The following is a 20,961-nucleotide window of genomic DNA, read 5'->3' on the forward strand; positions in this document are numbered from 1 at the left end:
ACAACTCTATAGAACACTTCAATAACATATCTCAGTGGCACAAGACTATAGAACAAAACTGTGGCACAACACTATGGCTCAATTCTGTAGCACAATTCTATATCGCAACACTGTAGCACAACTCTTTATCACAACACTGTGGTACAACTCTATATCGCAACACTGTGGTACAACTCTATATCGCAACACTGTAGCACAACTGTATATCTTAACACTGTAGCACAACTCTTTATCACAACACTGTGGTACAACTCTATATCGCAACACTGTAGCACAACTCTATATCTTAACACTGTAGTACAACTCTATATCACAACACCGTGGCACAACTCTATATCACAACACTGTGGTACAACTCTATATCGCAACACTGTAGCACAACTGTATATCTTAACACTGTGGCACAACTCTATATCACAACACCGTGGCACAAGTCTATATCTTAACACTGTAGCACAACTCTATATCACAACACTGTGGTACAACTCTATATCACAACACTGTGGTACAACTCTATATCACAACACTGTAGCACAACTCTATATCACAACACTGTGGTACAACTCTATATCACAACACTGTAGCACAACTCTATATCACAACACTGTGGTACAACTCTATATCACAACACTATGGCACAACTCTATATCGCAACACTGTGGTACAACTCTATATCGCAACACTGTAGCACAACTCTATATCACAACACTGTGGTACAACTCTATATCACAACACTATGGCACAACTCTATATCACAACACTGTAGCACAACTCTATATCACAACACTGTGGTACAACTCTATATCACAACACTGTGGTACAACTCTATATCACAACACTGTGGTACAACTCTATATCACAACACTATGGCACAAGTCTATATCACAACACTGTGGTACAACTCTATATCACAACACTGTGGTACAACTCTATATCACAACACTGTGGTACAACTCTATATCACAACACTATGGCACAAGTCTATATCACAACACTGTGGTACAACTCTATATCACAACACTGTGGTACAACTCTATATCGCAACACTGTAGCACAACTCTATATCACAACACTATGGCACAACTCTATATCGCAACACTGTAGCACAACTGTATATCTTAACACTGTGGCACAACTCTATATCACAACACCGTGGCACAAGTCTATATCTTAACACTGTAGCACAACTCTATAGAACACTTCAATAACATATCTCAGTGGCACAAGACTATAGAACAAAACTGTGGCACAACACTATGGCTCAATTCTGTAGCACAATTCTATATCGCAACACTGTAGCACAACTCTTTATCACAACTCTATACAACACTTCTATAGCACAACTTGGTGTCCCAACACTATAGAACAAAACTATGACACAAATCTATGGCACAACTCTTTGTTGCAATAAATTCCCCTGAACAGTCCCCATTCCATGAGATACATGGAGGCTGGAGCAAGGAGACGTGAATGGGCTGGAGACGTGGGGAGAGGAGAAGAGATCTGGCTGTTTTATTGCTTCTCACAAGGAGACTTTAAAGACTGGGAACTCAGCATTCACGTCATGGACTTTCTCATTGACTTTGTTTAATACGGAGATCAATCTTGGGCTGACTGTTCAAGCCCGGGCCATGGAGGGCGGTTATTTGCCATCACTTGAAATTGAAACAAAAGCTACTTCAGAAAATGGGATTGTTACTTTGTGCTTTCCTTTCCTGGGACCTGAAAGGCTCTTTCTTCCTAAATCTTTATTTCTCTCGCTGAGCCCAACCACTTTCCTGCAAAACATTGAATTCATTCGATTCCGTGGAACTTGCCCGAGAAATTCGACTTGATGAGCAAGACAAGGGCCACGGACTTTACTGGTGTGAAGAATAATTCAATTCTGTTGATTAAAATGTTATTTCCAAATAGGGCACATTATTGTGTGTTAAATAGTAATCACTGGAGGAACGAGTCTTTAATTAAATTGTGTAATTTGGTTTTATTAAAAGCAGGTCCTTGGAGTAATTTACTGTGCAGTTATATTCCAGCTGAAATTGAAAGAATAAATCCATGTGATGGACGATGTGCCTTTGCTAGAATTCAATAATATCTTCCATTTTATATTTCTTATCCATTTAACTGGGACTTACAGTAACCGGTGAGGTTGGAAGGGAATAAATTGTATCGTATAATCAGGGTGGGTGAATAGGGAGAGGCAGCCAGGGATTCTACAGATGAAAAAATCTTTAAAGATCAACAAAAAACCTCACTAATCTTTTAATATTTAACACCATTGCACTGGGGTGTAGGTTTCTGTTCCCCTTTAAAGGGATATTGTCATGGGAAAACATGTTTTTTTTCAAAACACCTCAGTTAATAGTGCTGCCCCAGCAAAATTATGCACTGAAATCCGAGCAAACTGATTTTTTTTTTATATTTAATTTTGAAATCTGACATGGGGCTAGACATATTGTCAGTTTCCCCGCTGCCCCCAGTCATGTGACTTGTGCTCTGTTAAACTTCAATCACTCTTTACTGCTGTACTGCAAGTTTGACTGATATCATCCCCTCCCCCCCAGCAGCTTAATAACAGAACAATGTGAAGGTAACCAGATAACAGCTCCTTGGTAGATAAGAACAGCACTCAATAGTAACAATCCATGTCCCACTGTGACTCCTTCAATTATATTGAGTAGCAGAGACAACAGCCTACCAGAAAGCAGTTCCATAGAGCAGCACTGGCACTTTCTCAGGCAAAATGACCAGAGATTCACTTACACACCAATATTACAGATCAGCACTGGATGGAACATGTTGCAGAGGAAGACTATTCACTGCAGAAGAGCATTGGATGGAACACGTTGTAGAAGAACACCATTCACAATAGAAGAGCACTGGATGGAACGTTTGCATAGGAACACTATTTTCATCAAAAGAAATGTTGAAAATCTTTTTAAAATTGGGCATTGTTGCAGAGGAGCTCTAGCAATAGGTTTCAGGGGAACACAGTTCACAACAATAGAAAAGAAGATCCAACAGAATCTATTTATAATAATGTAAAACAGGTGGAACACAATGGAAAAGGGTACAACGGACGTCGGCGTCAAAAATTGGCGCCGGCGTAAAAAAAAAAACAGGCGCCGGCGTCAAAAACGAGACACCGGCTCCGTTTTGCGTATCTTTCGCCGTTCAAATTTTTCGGCGGAACGGCGCAAATTCTCCCATCACTAATAAAGGACAATGATGTACATCAGTGATCCCCAACCCGTGACTCAACCCCTTGGATGTTGCTCCCAGTGACCTCAAAGCAGGTGCTTATTTTTGAATTCCAGGCAAGTTTCGGTTGCAGAGAACCCAGATGTTCTGCCAAACAGAACCTCCTGTAGCTGTCAGTCCACATAGAGACCATCAAATAGCCAGAGCTCTTATTTGGCATCTTTAGGGACTTTTTCATGCTTATGTTGCTCCAAAACTCTTTTTACATTTGAATGTGGATCATGAGTAAAAAAGGTTGGGGACCCTGATGTAAATAGTCTCCAGTTGACACCATTCTTGTTCAGTAGAAATATGGAGTATGGAGAAGGCAGTGGAGTAGTTGCTATAGAAAGGCTGAACCCTTAAAAACAAATGGGGGACATTCAGATTGTGTGTAAATGTTACACACAATCCATTTTGCACACAGACCACTTGATGAGGGCACTGACATTGGTGCAACTGGGTAACATGCTTTGAATGTCAAAATATGTTGTTTATAAATGTGTCTTTGCTGGGGGTCAGAAGTCCTAGAGACATACTTAAAGGGAGAACAGACTGGCAGCTCTATTGAGAATAAATCTGGGAATTGAGGGAATAGAATGTGGAATTGTTAGTACAAGGTTACAGAAGAGGGGATGGGATGAAATGAGCAGTAAAATTGAGTGATAATAATGGGAAGATTCAGAGCTGACTGAGCCAAGAAGGTCAGAGAGTCAAACAATAACCTACACACTAACTGCAGTAAAAATAATAAAAGCCCATTACTTACAGGTGTTTTGTAGAGTTTTTTTATTATCTCATTTGACCATTGAGGGTAATTATAGGATTTGGCAGATCTGGGGATGGAATCAAATGACAGTGTTTTGATTAAGTTCTACATGATTAGGGTGACGTGAGACTATCAGGCTGACAAGGAATCAGGGTTGAGCCAAGCCAACCGGGCGCCCTAGTCAACCTGGTCACCCAAATCACTCCCCTCCGTTCACTCACGTGAGCCTGTGTGTACAGTGATGATGTGAATAGGGGAAACCCACAAAAAAGGGGCAAGAGCAGCCAACCCAGGAACCATTGAACATGCAAACCCAGACTAGGGGTATGAACGGGATCCTTTAGCAGGTACCTGCCCAGCACCCCCTCATTGTTGTGCCCTAGGCAGCTACTTCTTCTGCCTTCCCTAGTTCTGGCCCTGCAAGAAATTCCTTACCTTAAGGCTATTACAAACATTTAAACATACAAATTTGGTATGTTTTGTTACCAGCCTGGGCTTCTCATTGAGCAGAAGGTACACTGATAGCAAATCTGTCAAAACCGAAAGTTTGTTTTAATAGGACTCTATGGGAAATGGCATTGCCATATTACAAAGCTGTCTGGATAATGGGTTTCTACGTTATACTGTAGATCCCCTACCCATATAGGAATGCTCAGTGCCAGAGTGTTCCCTCCTGACAAACTCCCCCAAACACATAAATACATATAAAGTTGTATAAATATTTTAGGGCAAGGAAATGTAGTAAAAGTAAAAGCCATGAGATATTTATAAAGCTGCATTTTAGTCCTTACGCATAAATGAATATCATGTTCGGCAGAAAGTACCCGTTACACAGAACTAAATGGCGCATTCAAGTGGGCAAATCCCCAAGTTGTCACCATTATTTAACAATGCATCAGATATGCCATCAATAGGAAAGATTCCATTACTCATTTATTCATATATTCAATTCCTCACTAACTTATGATTTCCCCTCGTTATTCAAACAGGTCTGTGTCAAGCCTATTCTGAAAAAGGCCACGCTGAACCCCTCCTGTTTGTCTCATACCCCTGTCTCTCTCTTACCACCAGCTTCTAAACTTCTGGAACGTCTCGTCTTCTCCCGTATTACTAACTTTCTCTGTACCCATAATCTGCTGATTTATGTAGAGTTACAAATGATCTCCAGACTGATAAAGCCAAAGGACATTACTCTATTCTCCTTTTGATAGTGTTGACCATTCTGTTTTAATACAAGTTCTCCATTTATTTGGGATCCAGGATCGAGATGCATCTTGGTTCTCTTACTGTCTTTCTGACCAATCCTTCTCTGTCACTTTTGCTAACAAATCCTATACCCCCTTTCATCTTAGTTTGGAGGGGTGTCAGGGTTCTGAACTTGATCCTCTGTTGTTTCCTTGTACAGTTTCTCTTTAGGAGACCTTGTATCTTCATTTGGCCTTAAGTATCACCACATCCAGATATAATTAGACAACCTTCACTAACTGTTGACGTTCAGATCACAGACTGCCTAGTAGCTCTCTCTTCCTGGATGAACCAACGCCACCTTAAGCTCAACTTGGCCAAAACTGAGCTCATGGTCTTTCCACCCAAACCCAGCCTCTCTCTTCCTTTCACCATTACTATTGATGGCATGACCATTAACCCTGCTTGGGGGTCATCTTTGACCGCTCCCTCTCCTTATTGAATCCTAATAGTAATACTACCAAAACGTGTTGCTTCTTCCTCCACTATATAGCTAACATATGCCCCTTTCTTTCACAAACAATAGCCAAAGCACAAATCCATGCCCTTATCCTGTTTAGACTATTGCAATCTCGTAATAACCGGTCTTCCTCACTCACATCTCTCTCCCCTCCAATCAATCTTAAGCTCTGCTACCAGGATCCTCCTGCTCTCTACTATGATGGAACCTATTCAAATCATTAATATGGCTGCCTATTAAGCAGATGAAAACATATAAACTCCTACTAACATTCAAAGCCATTCACTCCTCTGCTCCTCACTACATTTCTTCTCTTGTCTCACTATGGGGCAAATTCACTAAAGTGTGAAGCGGCTAACGGTAGCGTAAATTCGCTAGCGAAGTGGACCTACTCTAGCGCTACTTCGCACCCTTACTCCAGGCGAAGTTGCGCTATGGCGATAGGACGTAACTACGCTAATTCACTAACTTACGCATTCTACTGGACGTTACCTCTTGCGCCAGAATTGCTTTCGCCACCTCAGACCAGTGCAATAGAGTAGATAGGGATTGCTTCAAAAAAAATTGACATTTTTTCTAAGTCCCAAAAAACGCTGGCGTCTTTTCCTTTTTTAAGGGTGATAGGCTGAAAAAGAATTTTTTTTGGGGGTATCCTCTTTCCCCCCTACATTTCCTAGCATATGGCACCTAAACTATACAGTGGGCACATGTATAGGGCAAAATAACAACTGTATTTTATTTAATGAAGGTTTCCCAGGCTTGTGTAATGTAATGTATTTGCTGCTACATATACGTCCATTGTACTTTAACTTGGCACCGTATGCAAATTAGGCATCGCTAACTTCGCTTTGCTTGACGAATTAATGCTAGCGCAAATTCGCTACCGTTCGCCTCCCTGAGCGCAACTTCGGATTTTAGTGAATTTGCGTAGCGCTGGCGAAACTACGCCTGGCGAAGTGCGGCGAAGCTGTCGCTGGCGCAACTTCGGCTCTTAGTGAAATTTCCCCTATATGTTCCTGGCCATCTCCTCCTCTCCTCTGAGAGTCACCTTCTCTTCCATCCATCCACATCCACTGCCACCTCTTGTCTCAAACCTTTCTGTCTTGCTGCCCCTTATCTCTGGAATTCCATCCCCAAATTCCCCAAATTCCTCCGTAACGAGTGCTTTCTCAATCCCTTCAAGAAGAGTCTACCTTTTGGAGCACTAGAACATCAGTCTAGTTCACCCACCCAACTGTAAGCTCTACAGGACAGGGACCTCCTTCCCAGTGTGTCCTTATATGTGAGTCCTTATATGTGAGTCCTTATATGTGAGTCCTTATATGTGAGTCCTTATATGTGAGTCCTTATATGTGAGTCCTTATATGTGAGTCCTTATATGTGAGTCCTTATATGTGAGTCCTTATATGTGAGTCCTTATATGTGAGTCCTTATATGTGCTCTGTGTACTGTGTATATTTATTGTGTGACTTGTCTTCCCTGTTTGTAATGTACTTTTCTCTATATTGTACTTTTATGTACAGCCCCGTGGCTCCTTTACAGCACTTTACAAATAAAGTTATACATACATACATTTCACACAGCGTTGGATTTAATCAGACATTAATGACTTGCCCTTTTCTCCACTTGATTCATATCTTGGTACTTTTTCTCTCATATTTACTTTTTCCTATACACTATTTAAAAAGAAAACACAGTAAAACTTAGCGCTTTATTGCAAATTTCTATTCTAATCCCCACTCGGTCACATTCCTTTATTAAACTCAGTTAATTTCATATCTTCTACCGTTGGCCTCGTATACGGCAGCACGAGAACCCACAGAGTGCAGAATAAACGGCACCTTTTATTAACATGTATTTATAGAGAACCAACATATTAACTGTGTATGACATACATATGCTTTCACATGGTGTTGGGCCTTTATTCCACCCCACTAGTACATCAAGAGTTAATAATAATTTTACTGGAAAACATAAAATATATCAAGATTTTGTTCCTTATAGCAAAGAATTTAATGGAATGCCCTTTGTACAGCCAGGCTTCTTATAAAAATAATACATTATTTAGGTTTAACTGCATCCTGATTGCATTAGAATCTTATTATGTAAATGTATTCTAATTCTCTCTTACTAAAGCTTTTCATATGACAATTTACTTGTATTTGCATCTACTCCACCCTCCGCACCCCATCACAAATATGCAAAACTAAATAACAAGATATCAGGGCAAACAAACCCATCATTCCAATCAAACAAAACCACAGGACTTTATTTACAGGGCCATTCTTCTCTCTAGTTCAGTGATCCCCAACCAGTAGCTCGTGAGTAACATGTTGCTCTCCAACCCCTTGGATGTTGCTCTCAGTGGCCTCAAAGCAGGTGCTTATTTTTGAATTCCAGACTTGGAGGCAAGTTTTGGTTGTATAAAAACCAGGCATAATGCCAAACAAAGCCTCAATGTAGGTTGACAATCCACATAGGGGCTACCAAATGGCCAATCACAGCCCTTATTTGGCACCCCAAGAACATTTTTCATGCTAGTGTTGCTCCCCAACTCCTTTTACTTCTGAATGTTGCTCACTGCTTTAAAAGGTTGGGGATTCCTGCTGTAGATCATGAGTTGGAAAGCTATGGAGCAGGCAGTAGGGGGCTCAGAGTCTGTGTTTACCCAAATTATAGGCTAAGGACAGATTTGGGGGAAATGCGTTTGTTCTCCTAAATACTACTGGAAGCCTAAGGTAGGGTTGCCATCTATCTGGTTTTGACCAAGTTTTTGGAAGGGCTGTTTGGGTTTAAACTGCCTGCCAGGTTTTCCTAATTTGATGGGCAGGATTCCCTGAGATTGACACAGAGATGGCATTAAATACGCCCCTGACATCATCACCCGCCCTTGATAAATCATTGGTCCGCCCATCAATGTCACCCCTCTGCCCAGAGTTGAGCGTGGCTAAAGGTGGCAACCCTAACCTTAGGAGACATTTCTATCATGTCCTGGATAATCTTGACACTATGGCTAAATGGTTGAGCAATGTTTTCATATGTCGACATTCTCAGAATAAGCTAAAGGGGACCATGTCCAAATGCTGCACCTCAAATAGGACTTCATCTGGTCCCAGATTTAGATCTACTGTGTAGTAGAAGATTGAACAGCACCACCAACTCTTCAACTAGTTACAAAGCCTTTATTAATACTTTAGTGGGCAACACCGCAACGTTTCAGGCCATGCGCCTTTTATCAAGTAGGACACATGGCCTGAAACGTTGCGGTGTTGCCACAAAAGTATTAGTAAAGGCTTTGTAACTAGTTGAAGAGTTGGTGGTGCTGTTCAATCTTCTACGAGAACAATAAGCAAGTCTAATTAAATGTATTTTGCAAACTAAGGCCATATTGTATAGATTTATATTTATATATCAATGTTATATTTGCAGCTTAATGATGTGAACTGCAGGTAACACTGTGGCACGGAATTCTCCAGTCCTATTTATTTTACCATAAACTGAATATCCCAAGGAATTTCTCTATTATTGTCCTTGTGAAATGTTAATTGCTTCCAGGATTCTGTTATCCCAAGTGGAAAACTGTTTTTTGAGATTTAATATTGGAAGAAGATGTCAAACCATGGCTGTTATGGAATAACACAGCACAACTGCGGTGATTTGTGATACACTCAATAGTTAAAGGATAAGTAAACCTTTAAAATAAGTGAATGTAAAATTGATGAGGGGGCTATTCTAAGCACTTCTGTAATGTACATTTATTATTTATTTACTTTTAATTCCAAGATATTAAGGGATACATGTGATGTTAAAGGGATTCTGTCATTATTTTATGATGTAGTTTTTATTTCTAAATTACACCGTTTATACTGCAAATAATTCACTTAACCATGTAAAATTTGATTCCCAACCCAACATGTGTATTTTTTAGTTGTAATATTCAGGGGTTATTTATTAAGGCCCGAATGCCGAAAACTCAAAAAAAATTAGAGGTTTTTTTTTTTATCTATAAAATCAAAATTTTTTGTAAAAAGAAAAAAAAAAAAAATTTTCAGGATTTATTATACGCCGGGGATGGAAAAAGTTTGAATCTGAAAATCCAGCATCTCAGATCTGCCGAGGTTGTATGTAAGTCAATGGGAGAAGTCCTGAAGATATCCTGATCTGCTATGGGTTTTGTGCAAAAATCCGAAGATTTTGTGGTTTTAGGGCAAGAATCTGAAAAAATCTGATTTTTCAGGTGAAAAAATTAGAAAAATTCAGATGATTCACATTTTCGTACGATCTTCACTTTTTTTTCAAAATTTTTCCTGCACTGGAGTTATTTGGGAAAATGTATTGATAAATAAGGGAAAATAACCTGTGCGGTTTTTGGTATATTTCAGAAAATAATGAGATACATTTGGATTTTGATATATAACTCCCTTTTGTGTGTAGGCGCCTTCTCAGGTCATCTTGCTTTGGCATGTGCTTTCAGAAAGAGCCAGTGATGTACTATGGAACTGCTTTCTGACAGGCTGTTGTTTTTCCTACTCAATGTAACTGAAGGAGTCGCAGTGGGACTTGGATTTTTACTATTGAGTGTTGTTCTTATATCTACCAGGGAGCTGTTATCTGGTTACCCTCCCATTCTTCTGCTGATGGACTGCTGGGGGGAAGGGATGGGTGATATCCCTCCAACTTGCAGTACAGAAGTAAAGAGTGACTGACGTTTATCAGAGCACAAGTCACATGACTGGGGGCAGCTGGGAAACTGACAATATGTCTAGCCCCATGTCAGATTTCAAAATGAAATATAAAAAAATCTGTTTGCTCTTTTGAAAAATAGCTTTCAGTGCAGAAGTCTCTATAATATAACCCACGCCGCCCCGCCAATGACGTCACAAAAGGGGCAGGGCGAGCAAGTGCGCGTCTATAAAAGTTCAACCCGGAAGTCAGCAGCTGACATTTGTAAGGTCGTGGACAGGGAGAGCTCAACCCGCACCCGCCCGCAACCCAGAAAGGGAGTATCTGGCCAGCACATCATTAGTATATTGCAAATATTCTTATAATAGCAACAATTTTTATATTCACTTATTTTAAAGCTTTACTTATCCCTTAAAGATCAGAATTCCTCGCAAATTGTTCTTAATTTCACCCAAAAGTAATTAGTGTCGAGGTTTGTAGATTTTACAGATTTTTCCAAACTGGCCTCTTTTAATGAAACTTTTCTGGCGTCAAAGCTGAAAAAGATTTTTTGGTGTGACTATCCGAAAAAGTTTGGGTTTTACCCAGATCAGATTTTTTCGAGTTTTTTTTTTATCGATAAATAAGGGCCAATTGTGGATTCTAGTTTGGTCTGACTTTTTTTATTCAAAACAGAAAAATTCGAATTTTGATAAATAACCCCCAAAAATTGAAAACTGAAAAAAATGCAGAATGATACTCTAAATATACAAAACCCTCTTATACCTCTCAGAAAATTACAAAAGATACAGTGACGTAACTAGATGTTACTGGGCCCCACAGCAAACTCAATTTAGGGCCCCCCAAAATATCCAGAGGTTACCGGTATATATTGTAATCTCTCATTAATTAGGGCCTCATGGTGACCCCTATACCTCCTGGCTCCTCCTGCAGCCGCAGGGTCTGTCTCCTCTGTAGTTATGCCCCTGCTAGAGAAAAAAATTTTTGGAAAACCTCTAAAACTCTGAATTGATTAAAAATGGTCCAATAGGATCAGTGGAAGTCCCACTGACTTCTATGGGACCTCAACAGTTTTTACTTGGTGCCTTTTTGTATTAGAGGTTTTCATGGTTTTTAGATTTAATTCATCTCAATTTTCTTGAGTTTTAGAGAAATAAAAAAAGCCCATGATTTTTTGGAGAAAAAATATGATTTGGAAAATAAATTCTAAATTTTAGTAAATGTAGATACATATGTAAAGCTGAATCTGACCTTTCCTGTGGATTTTGTCCCTTTCCAAATGCAGAAATAGCAAACAGTCCAGGCTCCCAGGAGACAGAGAGCTAATTCCCAGCGGAGATCCCCGATGTGCTCGATTCCATCCGATATGGCCAAAACTCTCCGTCTGTAGAAGATGAAGATCACATTATAGAGAATGAGACATATAATATGGATTGGTGATAAGACGTGACTTTGTTCATGAATCTGATGTACACAGATCTCTAATTTCATGAGAAACCTGATTGTATTTTCCTAAGGTATGGGATCTGTTATCCAAAAACCCATTATCCAGAAAACTCTGAATTATGGAAAGGCCGCGTCCCATAGACTCCATTTTATCCAAATAATCCAAAATGTTAAAAATAGTTTCCTTTCTCTGTGTACAATGAAACCTCAATTTTACATCCCCTGATTTGAAGTTTTCCCTAATTTTGATCCCAACTAAGATATAATTAATCCTTATTGGAAGCAAAACCAGCCAATTGGGTTTATGGGGGGGGGTTATTTACTGATTTTTTCTGATTATTTAAATAACAGATTTGACCTTATTTATTATTAAAAAAAAGCTCAATTTAATCGATTCGGGTAAAAAGTCGATAAAATCAAGCAAAAACTCAAATCGTACCATTTTTCTTAGATTTTTTTTCTACCTCAAAAGCCTAAATTTTTGGGATTTTGGCCCAAAAAGGTCCAGTTTTCGGGCTAATTCCAGTGCAGACCACAGAAACTTTAAAATAGTATAGGGACCTCTCCCATTGACTTATATACAACCTCGGCAGGTCTGAGATGGCGGGTTTTAGAAATTTGACTTTTTGCTGCATCGAACGTTAATAAATCTTGAAAAATTCAAGTTTTTTTAAAGCATAGTACAGAAAGATCCATTATCGTAAAACCACAGATTTCAAGCATTCTGGATAACAGGTCCCATACCAATATATCAAAGTCTGGTCCATACTGTACATTCCACACAACATACAGAATTAGCATTATTAATTATCAGTGCCATAGATATCAGAATTAAGTTACTACAGGTATGAGACCTGTTATCCAGAATGCTCGGGACCTGGGGTTTTCCAGATTTTTCTGTAAATAGGATCTCCATACGTTGTCATACGTTTCAACATTAAACCCAATAGGCTGGTTTTGCCTCCAATAAGGATTAATTATATCTTAGTTGGGATCAAGTACAAGCGACTGTTTTATTATTACACAGAAAAAGGAAATCAGTTTTTAACAATTTTAATTATTTCATTAAAATGGAGTCTATGGGAGACAGGTTTCTGGATAACAGATTCTGTATCTGTACCTTTTAAAATGAACATAAGTATAACAACGCTAATCTTTTTGCAACACACACAGTACTAAGAACAGGCATTCTTTACACAATAACTGATGGTTACCACTGATATTAGGCACTACATTGTTACACAGAATCATAACGAATATTTTTCATTTACAGTAACAGGTTCTCTCCTTTATATCCACAGTACAAATAACAGTGTCGGACTGGGATACCAGGGGCCCACCAGAAAACCTTAGTCCATGGGGCCCACTTTCCAAACTCCTCTCCTCACTCAACCTCTTTATTCTCCTAGTCTCTATATAATATACTCTATTCTTCCATTATTAAGCCTCTTTTTCTCATGAATAAATAGGGAATGACCATAAAGTAGGCCAAATGTTTAGCAGCAAGAGGCCCATTGACACTTGGACCCATCGGGAGTTTTCCTGGTATCCCGTTAGCCGAGTCCGACACTGACAATTAACCTGCTCCATGCCCAAGCCCCAAAAAGGCACAACGTTTGCCCAAGTGTACTAAATTACAGCAGCCAATAGAATACTTGCTTTTACTATTAAATGCTACCTGCTGATTGGTTCCTAAAAGTGATTAGAGCTGGAGCAATTTTAACCTCATGCCGGACATCTCTGCAAATTACAGATAATAGTTGGTTCATTGATTGGGCAGGTTCCAAAATCTAGTGCTGCGATGCACCACGTGGCTGAGGCTGATGTTTAGTAACTTCACTAATCTGGTAAAACACAATCCTCATGTCTTCTGAGCCATCACTGCACCTTCAGACTGACCAGTGAAACAAGACCAAGCCAGTAGGTTCTGGTGGGTTCTGAGAGCCATGTTGGTCTTGTTCTCTGAGCCTGGAGAGTTCTGTTCCCAAATATCTCCGCTATGTTGTTCTCAGAGGCTTCAAGCTCAGTAATTTCTCCTGGGGAAATGCTCTGCTGTGTTTTTCATTTTCAGTTTCAAAACATGTTCCTCGACAGAATCCGTGCCACCTACACACCTACAATAGGCCGAGCGTAACCGAGTAACAGATATTGTTCTCCTACTCGTCGGCACACATTTGCTACATGGAAAAGGTTTTCATTTATTACAGCAACAAACTGGTGGAACACAGAAATAACTAACCCACATATTCTAAGGTTCTGCTTAGAGAAACAATGGATCTGGGGCAAATGTAGAATTCAACTTGGAGAGGTGGGGTAAATGCCCCCCTGTGAGTCGCATATAATGTAGGTGTAAATGCAGTCTATGTATGGCACGGGCATCTAAATAAAAGGGGTTGTCACCAGGGTGTGATAGGTGCAATATAGGCATCTGCCTCCCAGAAAGGAGATACAGCTTCTGACTTCAAACATGGCTTTTCCGGGCCCCAGGGATGATAAAAGGAAAACCAAAAGACCACTGACCCCATGTCCCTTCAAAGATCTCCCTCCCCAGCTGAACAGCTCTAGTAGAGGGTCTCACCACTGAACCTATCTCTGTACCTGGTTAAAAAATATCAGGTGTGGTCCTTTACAGTTCTACCTTTTGACCTCTAAATGGCTGTCCTGTGTAATGATTGGTATCCCAAACCCAGAACAAACCCCAAGGTCCCGGTTGTGGCTCAGTCTTCCACCTTTGGCCTCGGGAGGAGCCTTCAGCAACTCAGATGCCACCAGGTCTTAGTGTGAGAGGACCAGGGGGAGAGTTCTGGGCGAGTAAAGGAACAGCACGTGGTTGGAACGGAGGACAAGAAGCGGATGCAATGGACGAGTGGGTCAATAAAAAGGATCAGACAATAAGGTACCAAATCCGGAACAGAAGCATAATCGAGGTCACATGCAAGGGTCAGGACAGGCAGAGAAATATCAATCAGGCAGAGGGTCAAACACAGATATCAATAATAATCACACCAGGAACCAGTAAACAGAACCTTTATTGGCCAATGATTCAGTGCAGAGCAGGGGTCTTTATAGGCAGCCTAATGGCTTATATACTGATCACATGGGACCAGATGGGCCAGATATAACAGCTGAACAAAGCCCTGCCCTACTTATAGTTACACGTATAGCAATGGCATTGAACCAGGGACAGCACTGTCTGCTCATATAGAACACTGGTAAGTCAGACAACCCAAAAACACCAGGTCCCTGGTTCAACTCCAGGCAGGATATTTTATTCTGTTTCCAGTTGACTATAACTCAATGATTAACCCAGTGGTTTACAAGGGAGGTCTGAAGCATTGGTTTGTACATTAGGATGAGATTTGGAGAGAATAAATAATTCCTTTTACCCATAAGCCACATTTAATTTAAAAAAAGAAAAAGGGAGCAACACAGGCATGAAAAAGGTCTGTGATTGTCTATTTCATACACCCTATGTGGACTGGCAGCACAGAGGAGGTTCCGTTTAGCAGTACAGTTGGATTTTATGCATCAAAACTTGCCTCCAAGCCTGGAATTCAAAAATAAGCCCCTGCTCTGAGGCCACTGGGAGCAACAGCCAAGGGGTTGGGGAACATGTTGTACCACAGTGACTGGTTGGGGATCACTGCTCTAGAAACCGACCTTAATGGAACAGTAACACCAAAAAATATGGATGCACCGAATCCAGGATTCGGATCGAGATTCGGCAAGGATTCAGTCTTTTTCAGCAGGAATCGGCAGAATTCTTGTGCCTGGCCGAACCAAATCAGAATCCTAATTTGCATATGCAAAACTAGGGAAGGGAAATCATGTGACTTTTTGTCCCAAAACAAAACAGTAAAAAAATTTTGTTCACATTTTCCTTATCAAACCCTTAATTTGCGTATGCAAATTAGAATTCAGATTTGGTTCGGTATTCGACCAAATCTTTCATGAAGGATTCGGGGATTCAGCCGAATCCCAAATAGTGGACTGCTGTGTAGCCATGGGGGCAGCCATTCAAGCACAGGATACACAGTAGATAACAGATAAGTACTACTATAGTTTATATAAACAAGCTGCTGTGTAGCCATGGGGGCAGCCATTCAAGCACAGGATACACAGTAGATAACAGATAAGTACTACTATAGTTTATATAAACAAGCTGCTGTGTAGCCATGGGGGCAGCTATTCAAGCACAGGATACACAGTAGATAACAGATAAGTACTACTATAGTTTATATAAACAAGCTGCTGTGTAGCCATGGGGGCAGCCATTCAAGCACAGGATACACAGTAGATAACAGATAAGTACTACTATAGTTTATATAAACAAGCTGCTGTGTAGCCATGGGGGCAGCCATTCAAGCACAGGATACACAGTAGATAACAGATAAGTACTACTATAGTTTATATAAACAAGCTGCTGTGTAGCCATGGGGGCAGCTATTCAAGCACAGGATACACAGTAGATAACAGATAAGTACTACTATAGTTTATATAAACAAGCTGCTGTGTAGCCATGGGGCAGCCATTCAAGCACAGGATACTATCAATTATAGTAGATTTTCTGTAGCAAATACACTAGTTTTACAAGTGCAGGACAAAAGTACACTGCATTTTTATTTCTTTAAAACATTTTAATGTTTTGGTGTTTTTACTGTTCCTTTAAGGCTTAAAGGGGTGGTTCACCCCTTGAAGTTAACTTTTAGTATGTTATAAAATGGCCAGGGGCAATTCTTTGTCACTTGCCACCTGAGGCGGCTCCTGTGATGCCCGCGCCCCCTCTGTCCCCAGCGCTTACCTTTTAAGGCATGAGCAAGTCCAGGGGGCTAATGCAGAGAGCGCAATTGTGCAGCTAACGGAACCCAACATTTTGCTTAATAAATCCCTTTATTCCTGTTGCACTTCTGACAGATCGGCTTGTTTTTTCCCCGTCTGTGACACATATTTGCTCATTCAGCAACTGCTCCATCTAATTGGAGGCTTATCAAGAGGTTTGTTTATGTAGAAGAGCGAATGAAAGCAGATTCCATTTCCCCAGTATTTAGCAGCAGAAAACAAAATCCAATATAATCATTTCACTGAGCTACGAGGCACATGTATAATAAGGAACACACTTCAATGAAAAAAAAACATGCGATTGTTTTCTAGCTTTCTGGGATCTGTAACTGAATTTTTTATTTTAATTGAAAGACTGGCCAATGGCAAGTTGTACAACCAGCAGATATTTCATGCCAATCAGAAGGCAACGAAACAGCGTATATAACAGTAACAGTTACTGGTGCTCTCTTTGCTGTTTGAAAGCCTTTTACTTAAGGTAAGATACATAATAATTGGAGTATTATCCCTTCAGTAAGTGCAAGCAGCGTGCATTAGAGGTGTTACAAACAGAGGGTGCTGATATGTACGCAACTTGAAAAAATGACTGGTTTGATGTCACTTCCTGTCAATATGACATCACTTCCTTTCAACATGACATCACTTCCTGTCAATATGACACCACTTCCTGACAATATGACATCACTTCCTGTCAATATGACACCATTTCCTGTCAATATGACACCACTTCCTCTCAATATGACTTCGCTTCCGGTCGGAGAAGAAAACAATGCAGGAAATGGGTAGGATGAAAATCCATGGGGCTGTGAAGGTGGGTAATCAGTCCGGGTCAGGCTTGGGGGCAGGTTTTAAAAACCAGATCCATGCAGGTGTCTAGTCTGAGAGAGGCAACACACAGTCACATATGTACAGCATGAGAGGTATAAGTGCAGTAAGGATGTAGGGAAGGAATTAAGAAACTAGTAGTCAATAGGACATTAGTATTTTGGGGCAAAAAAGAGAGGCCATGGGCAAAATTTCCACAAGGGTCTGTGGTGCTCTAGCAACACCCCTAGGTACTGACAGTGTCAAACTGGGACACCAAGGGCCCACCCAAAAACCTTAGACCAGGGCCCATCCAAGAACCTTAGACCAGGGCCCATCCAAAAACTTAGACCCAGATCCCACTCTCAGTATTGTTATTTTTCCTCTCCTCACTCAACCTCTATTCTCCTAGTCTCTTTTCTTTACAGACTTTAATCTATTATTCCATCTATTTAGCCTCTTTGTTCTTATAGAAATAGGGAATGGCCATGAAATAGGCCAAATGCTCATCAGCAGGAGGGGCCACTGACACCTGGGCCTGGTATCCCAGTGAGCCAGTCCAACACTGAGTTGAGATATAATGTACATTTACAGCTACATTTCACCTGCCCAGGTGTTATCTACATACTCAGATAAGTGATGAGTGGATTGAAACATTCTTGACCTGCACAGACCTTAACTCACACATCTCAAGCTTTCTGCTATGATTTCTATAGTCTGCCCCTCTGTAACACCAGTGCCGGAAATCAAAATGCAGAATCAGCAGTCAGGAAAGTGAGGCTGTGACAAGGTGGGAGAAGGTTGGAGGGACTGGCGGCTAATCAACCTGCTATGGGGAAAACAGTCAACCCAAACCCACCTGATCTCCAGAAAGTTCATTCAAACTCACTTCTTAAAATGTGTCTCTGGATCAGTCAATAGATGTGGCACTTTATAAGTCCATTGTAGAATAGTCCCAGAAACAGCGCTAAAGACATTCCTTAAAGGGGTTGTTCACCTTCAATGTACAAATCTTATGAAACCACTAACAATGCTCTCAATGTGTTAGAAAAACCATTTTCCATAACAAAAAGTAAAAATGCCATTGTAAAAGCTAATTTTTATACCTATTAACTCAGCCCTTCTCCTGTCTCTCTGATCAGTTTTCTGAAGTGATGGGAGTGGCCTATTTTGAACCTGACACACCAAGAACTTCCTATATGATGACATCATCATGCCCAGGCTTTGCCCTTACTTGTTTCCTATTGGATGTTGATACTGCCCTCCTCCTAGTAATTTATTGGGTGCTTGTGAACTGTAACCAGTCACATAATTTGAATGGTCATTGGTTGATTACTCAATTGTAATGGCAGAGGTTAACAGACGCAGCATATAAACAAACCTGCCTTGCAACAAACAATCACACAGCCATGCAGACAAATACTGCAGAAAAGGAAGGAGCAACATTGTTTGGCAACCTTTGGCATTAAGCATAATGTCAGTTATTTACAAAATTGCAACAAAACCAGCACTGACTTGCTTAGAAACGTATGTAACTTACACATCTAGCAGGGACAGTAGGGCTGCCACCTCACCCTTTTAAAACCAAACACATATGAAATCCACAGGCTGCATGGCTAATTAGCAACTCATTTAGATGCTGCAGACTGAACTGATTTCTGTGCAGCCATGTATCATGCATCTAAATGAATTGCTAATTAGCCATGCAGCCTGTGGATTTCATATGTGTTTGGTTTTAAAAGGGTGAGGTGGCAGCCCTAAGTGACAGGCAGAGCAGTGATGAGGGCAGGTAGGTTTTTTGAACATTTTGCGCGCTCTCCCGGGGGGGGGGGGCGGTAATTTACCTAGGAAAACGATACCTTTTTTAAGTGTTCCACTTCTGGAACAAGATTTAGAGCTCTAAATACCAAAAAATTAAAAAGTTATATTTTTCATGATATAGGGATCTATACCAGAAAAAAAATAATATATTTCTGGAAAGTACAAGTGTCATCTCCCATAGTAGCCCTTATAATCCAATAATTCAAATTTTTAAAAATGATTTTTTTTTCCTGTGTAATAATAAAACAGTAGCTTGTGCTTGATCCCAACTAAGATATAATTAATCCGTATTGGAGGCAAAACCAGCCTATTGGCTTTATTTAGTGTTTACACCATTTTCTAGTACTAAGATCCAAATTACAGAAAGATCTGCTATCCGGAAGACCCCAGGTCGCAAGCATTCTGTATAACAGATGCCATACCTGTACCTTGTACTTGATCCCAACTAAGATATAATTAATCCTTATTGGAAGCAAAACCAGCCTATTGGGTTTATTTAATGTTTATATGATTTTCTAGTAGACTTAAGGTATGAAGATCCAAATTATGGAAAGATCCATTATCCAGAAAACTCCAGATCCCAAGCACCTTGATCCCCCCATCTGCACAGTTGAAGTCTCTGCAGTACAAGCCCACACTCCCCCTCCCTCTCACAAACTTGTAACAGTTTCTCTTCAGTACCTGAATGCTGCTCAAATTCCCCAGCACAGGAAGCAGTGGCAGATTGACAGCAGACATAGCCAATAGGAGTTAAGTTAGCTGCCAGTACAATGTGTGATGTCATATAAGGAAGAGGAAGTGAACACTGTAGTGTTTTTGGGGGTCAGTGACCCCCTCCCAGCACAGGGTCTGTGTGGAACTGAAGGATTAGTACAGGGACACTTCTGAGGTGAATATCTCTTGAACTGTACTTTTTCTGTTAACTATTTCTATGGAAAAGTTTGTTCTATTCATGTGAACTGTTAGATTTGTCATGTGTTACAAAGGTGAACAACCCCTTTAAACATTAGGTGATTATTTAGGAGCCGACGTGATGGCACAAAGCAAACTCACATATTTATTGACCTCCGGTACGTTTTTAAGAAAACTCTAAAATTCCATTTGATTCAGACTTAACTGTACTACATACGGTGTATCATGAGCTGAATAAATGAGAATCTCCATAGACATATGCCTGGAGTGATGCATTTAGCACCGCATTCTCCACCATTCTGTGGGCACTTTCTATGTCTTTCTTACCATTTGTCTAATTAGTTTCATTGCTTTCAATCTCAGCTTTCACTGAGCTCTCAGTATAAATAAATAATTGCAATGCAATGTGTGCATATAGAAACAAGCTGAAAATACAACAGTTGTGTAACATATAATATTCCTTTTTACTATACTCACTCCCAGAATTCTATGACCGGAGAAGTGGCATTCACAAATGATATCCGACTCCCATTGCTTATGTTAAGTTTTTGAAATTCCACACATTTGTCTGCAAAAATAAAGATAAGAAACATTAAATGCCTCCAATTTCAAAGAAACTTAGTATGATACAATGATTAACCAGATCAGATAACCAATGGAGTTGTTGAGTTCTTCCATGACTGCTCTCTGCCATTGCTGATTGAAGGCTACACCCCAATGACATTAGACTCACCCCTAATCA

General features: G+C 40.3%; 1 protein-coding gene across 1 annotated transcript in view; it reads right to left on the reverse strand.

Annotated features, from left to right (window-relative positions):
• LOC108704403 (sodium- and chloride-dependent GABA transporter 3-like) overlaps nucleotides 1-20,961 on the reverse strand; it is an 88,858-nt gene that overhangs the window by 41,682 nt on the left and 26,215 nt on the right. Inside the window, exons 5-6 of the mRNA XM_018240934.2 lie at nucleotides 20,697-20,787; nucleotides 11,649-11,781 (exon numbers count right to left, since the gene is read on the reverse strand). Of these exons, the coding sequence (XP_018096423.2) occupies nucleotides 11,649-11,781; nucleotides 20,697-20,787 (224 nt within the window). The remainder of the gene's footprint in view (nucleotides 1-11,648; nucleotides 11,782-20,696; nucleotides 20,788-20,961) is intronic.

This window comes from Xenopus laevis, chromosome 4S (assembly GCF_017654675.1).
Source record: "Xenopus laevis strain J_2021 chromosome 4S, Xenopus_laevis_v10.1, whole genome shotgun sequence".
In the NCBI taxonomy this organism is placed as follows: domain Eukaryota; kingdom Metazoa; phylum Chordata; class Amphibia; order Anura; family Pipidae; genus Xenopus; species Xenopus laevis.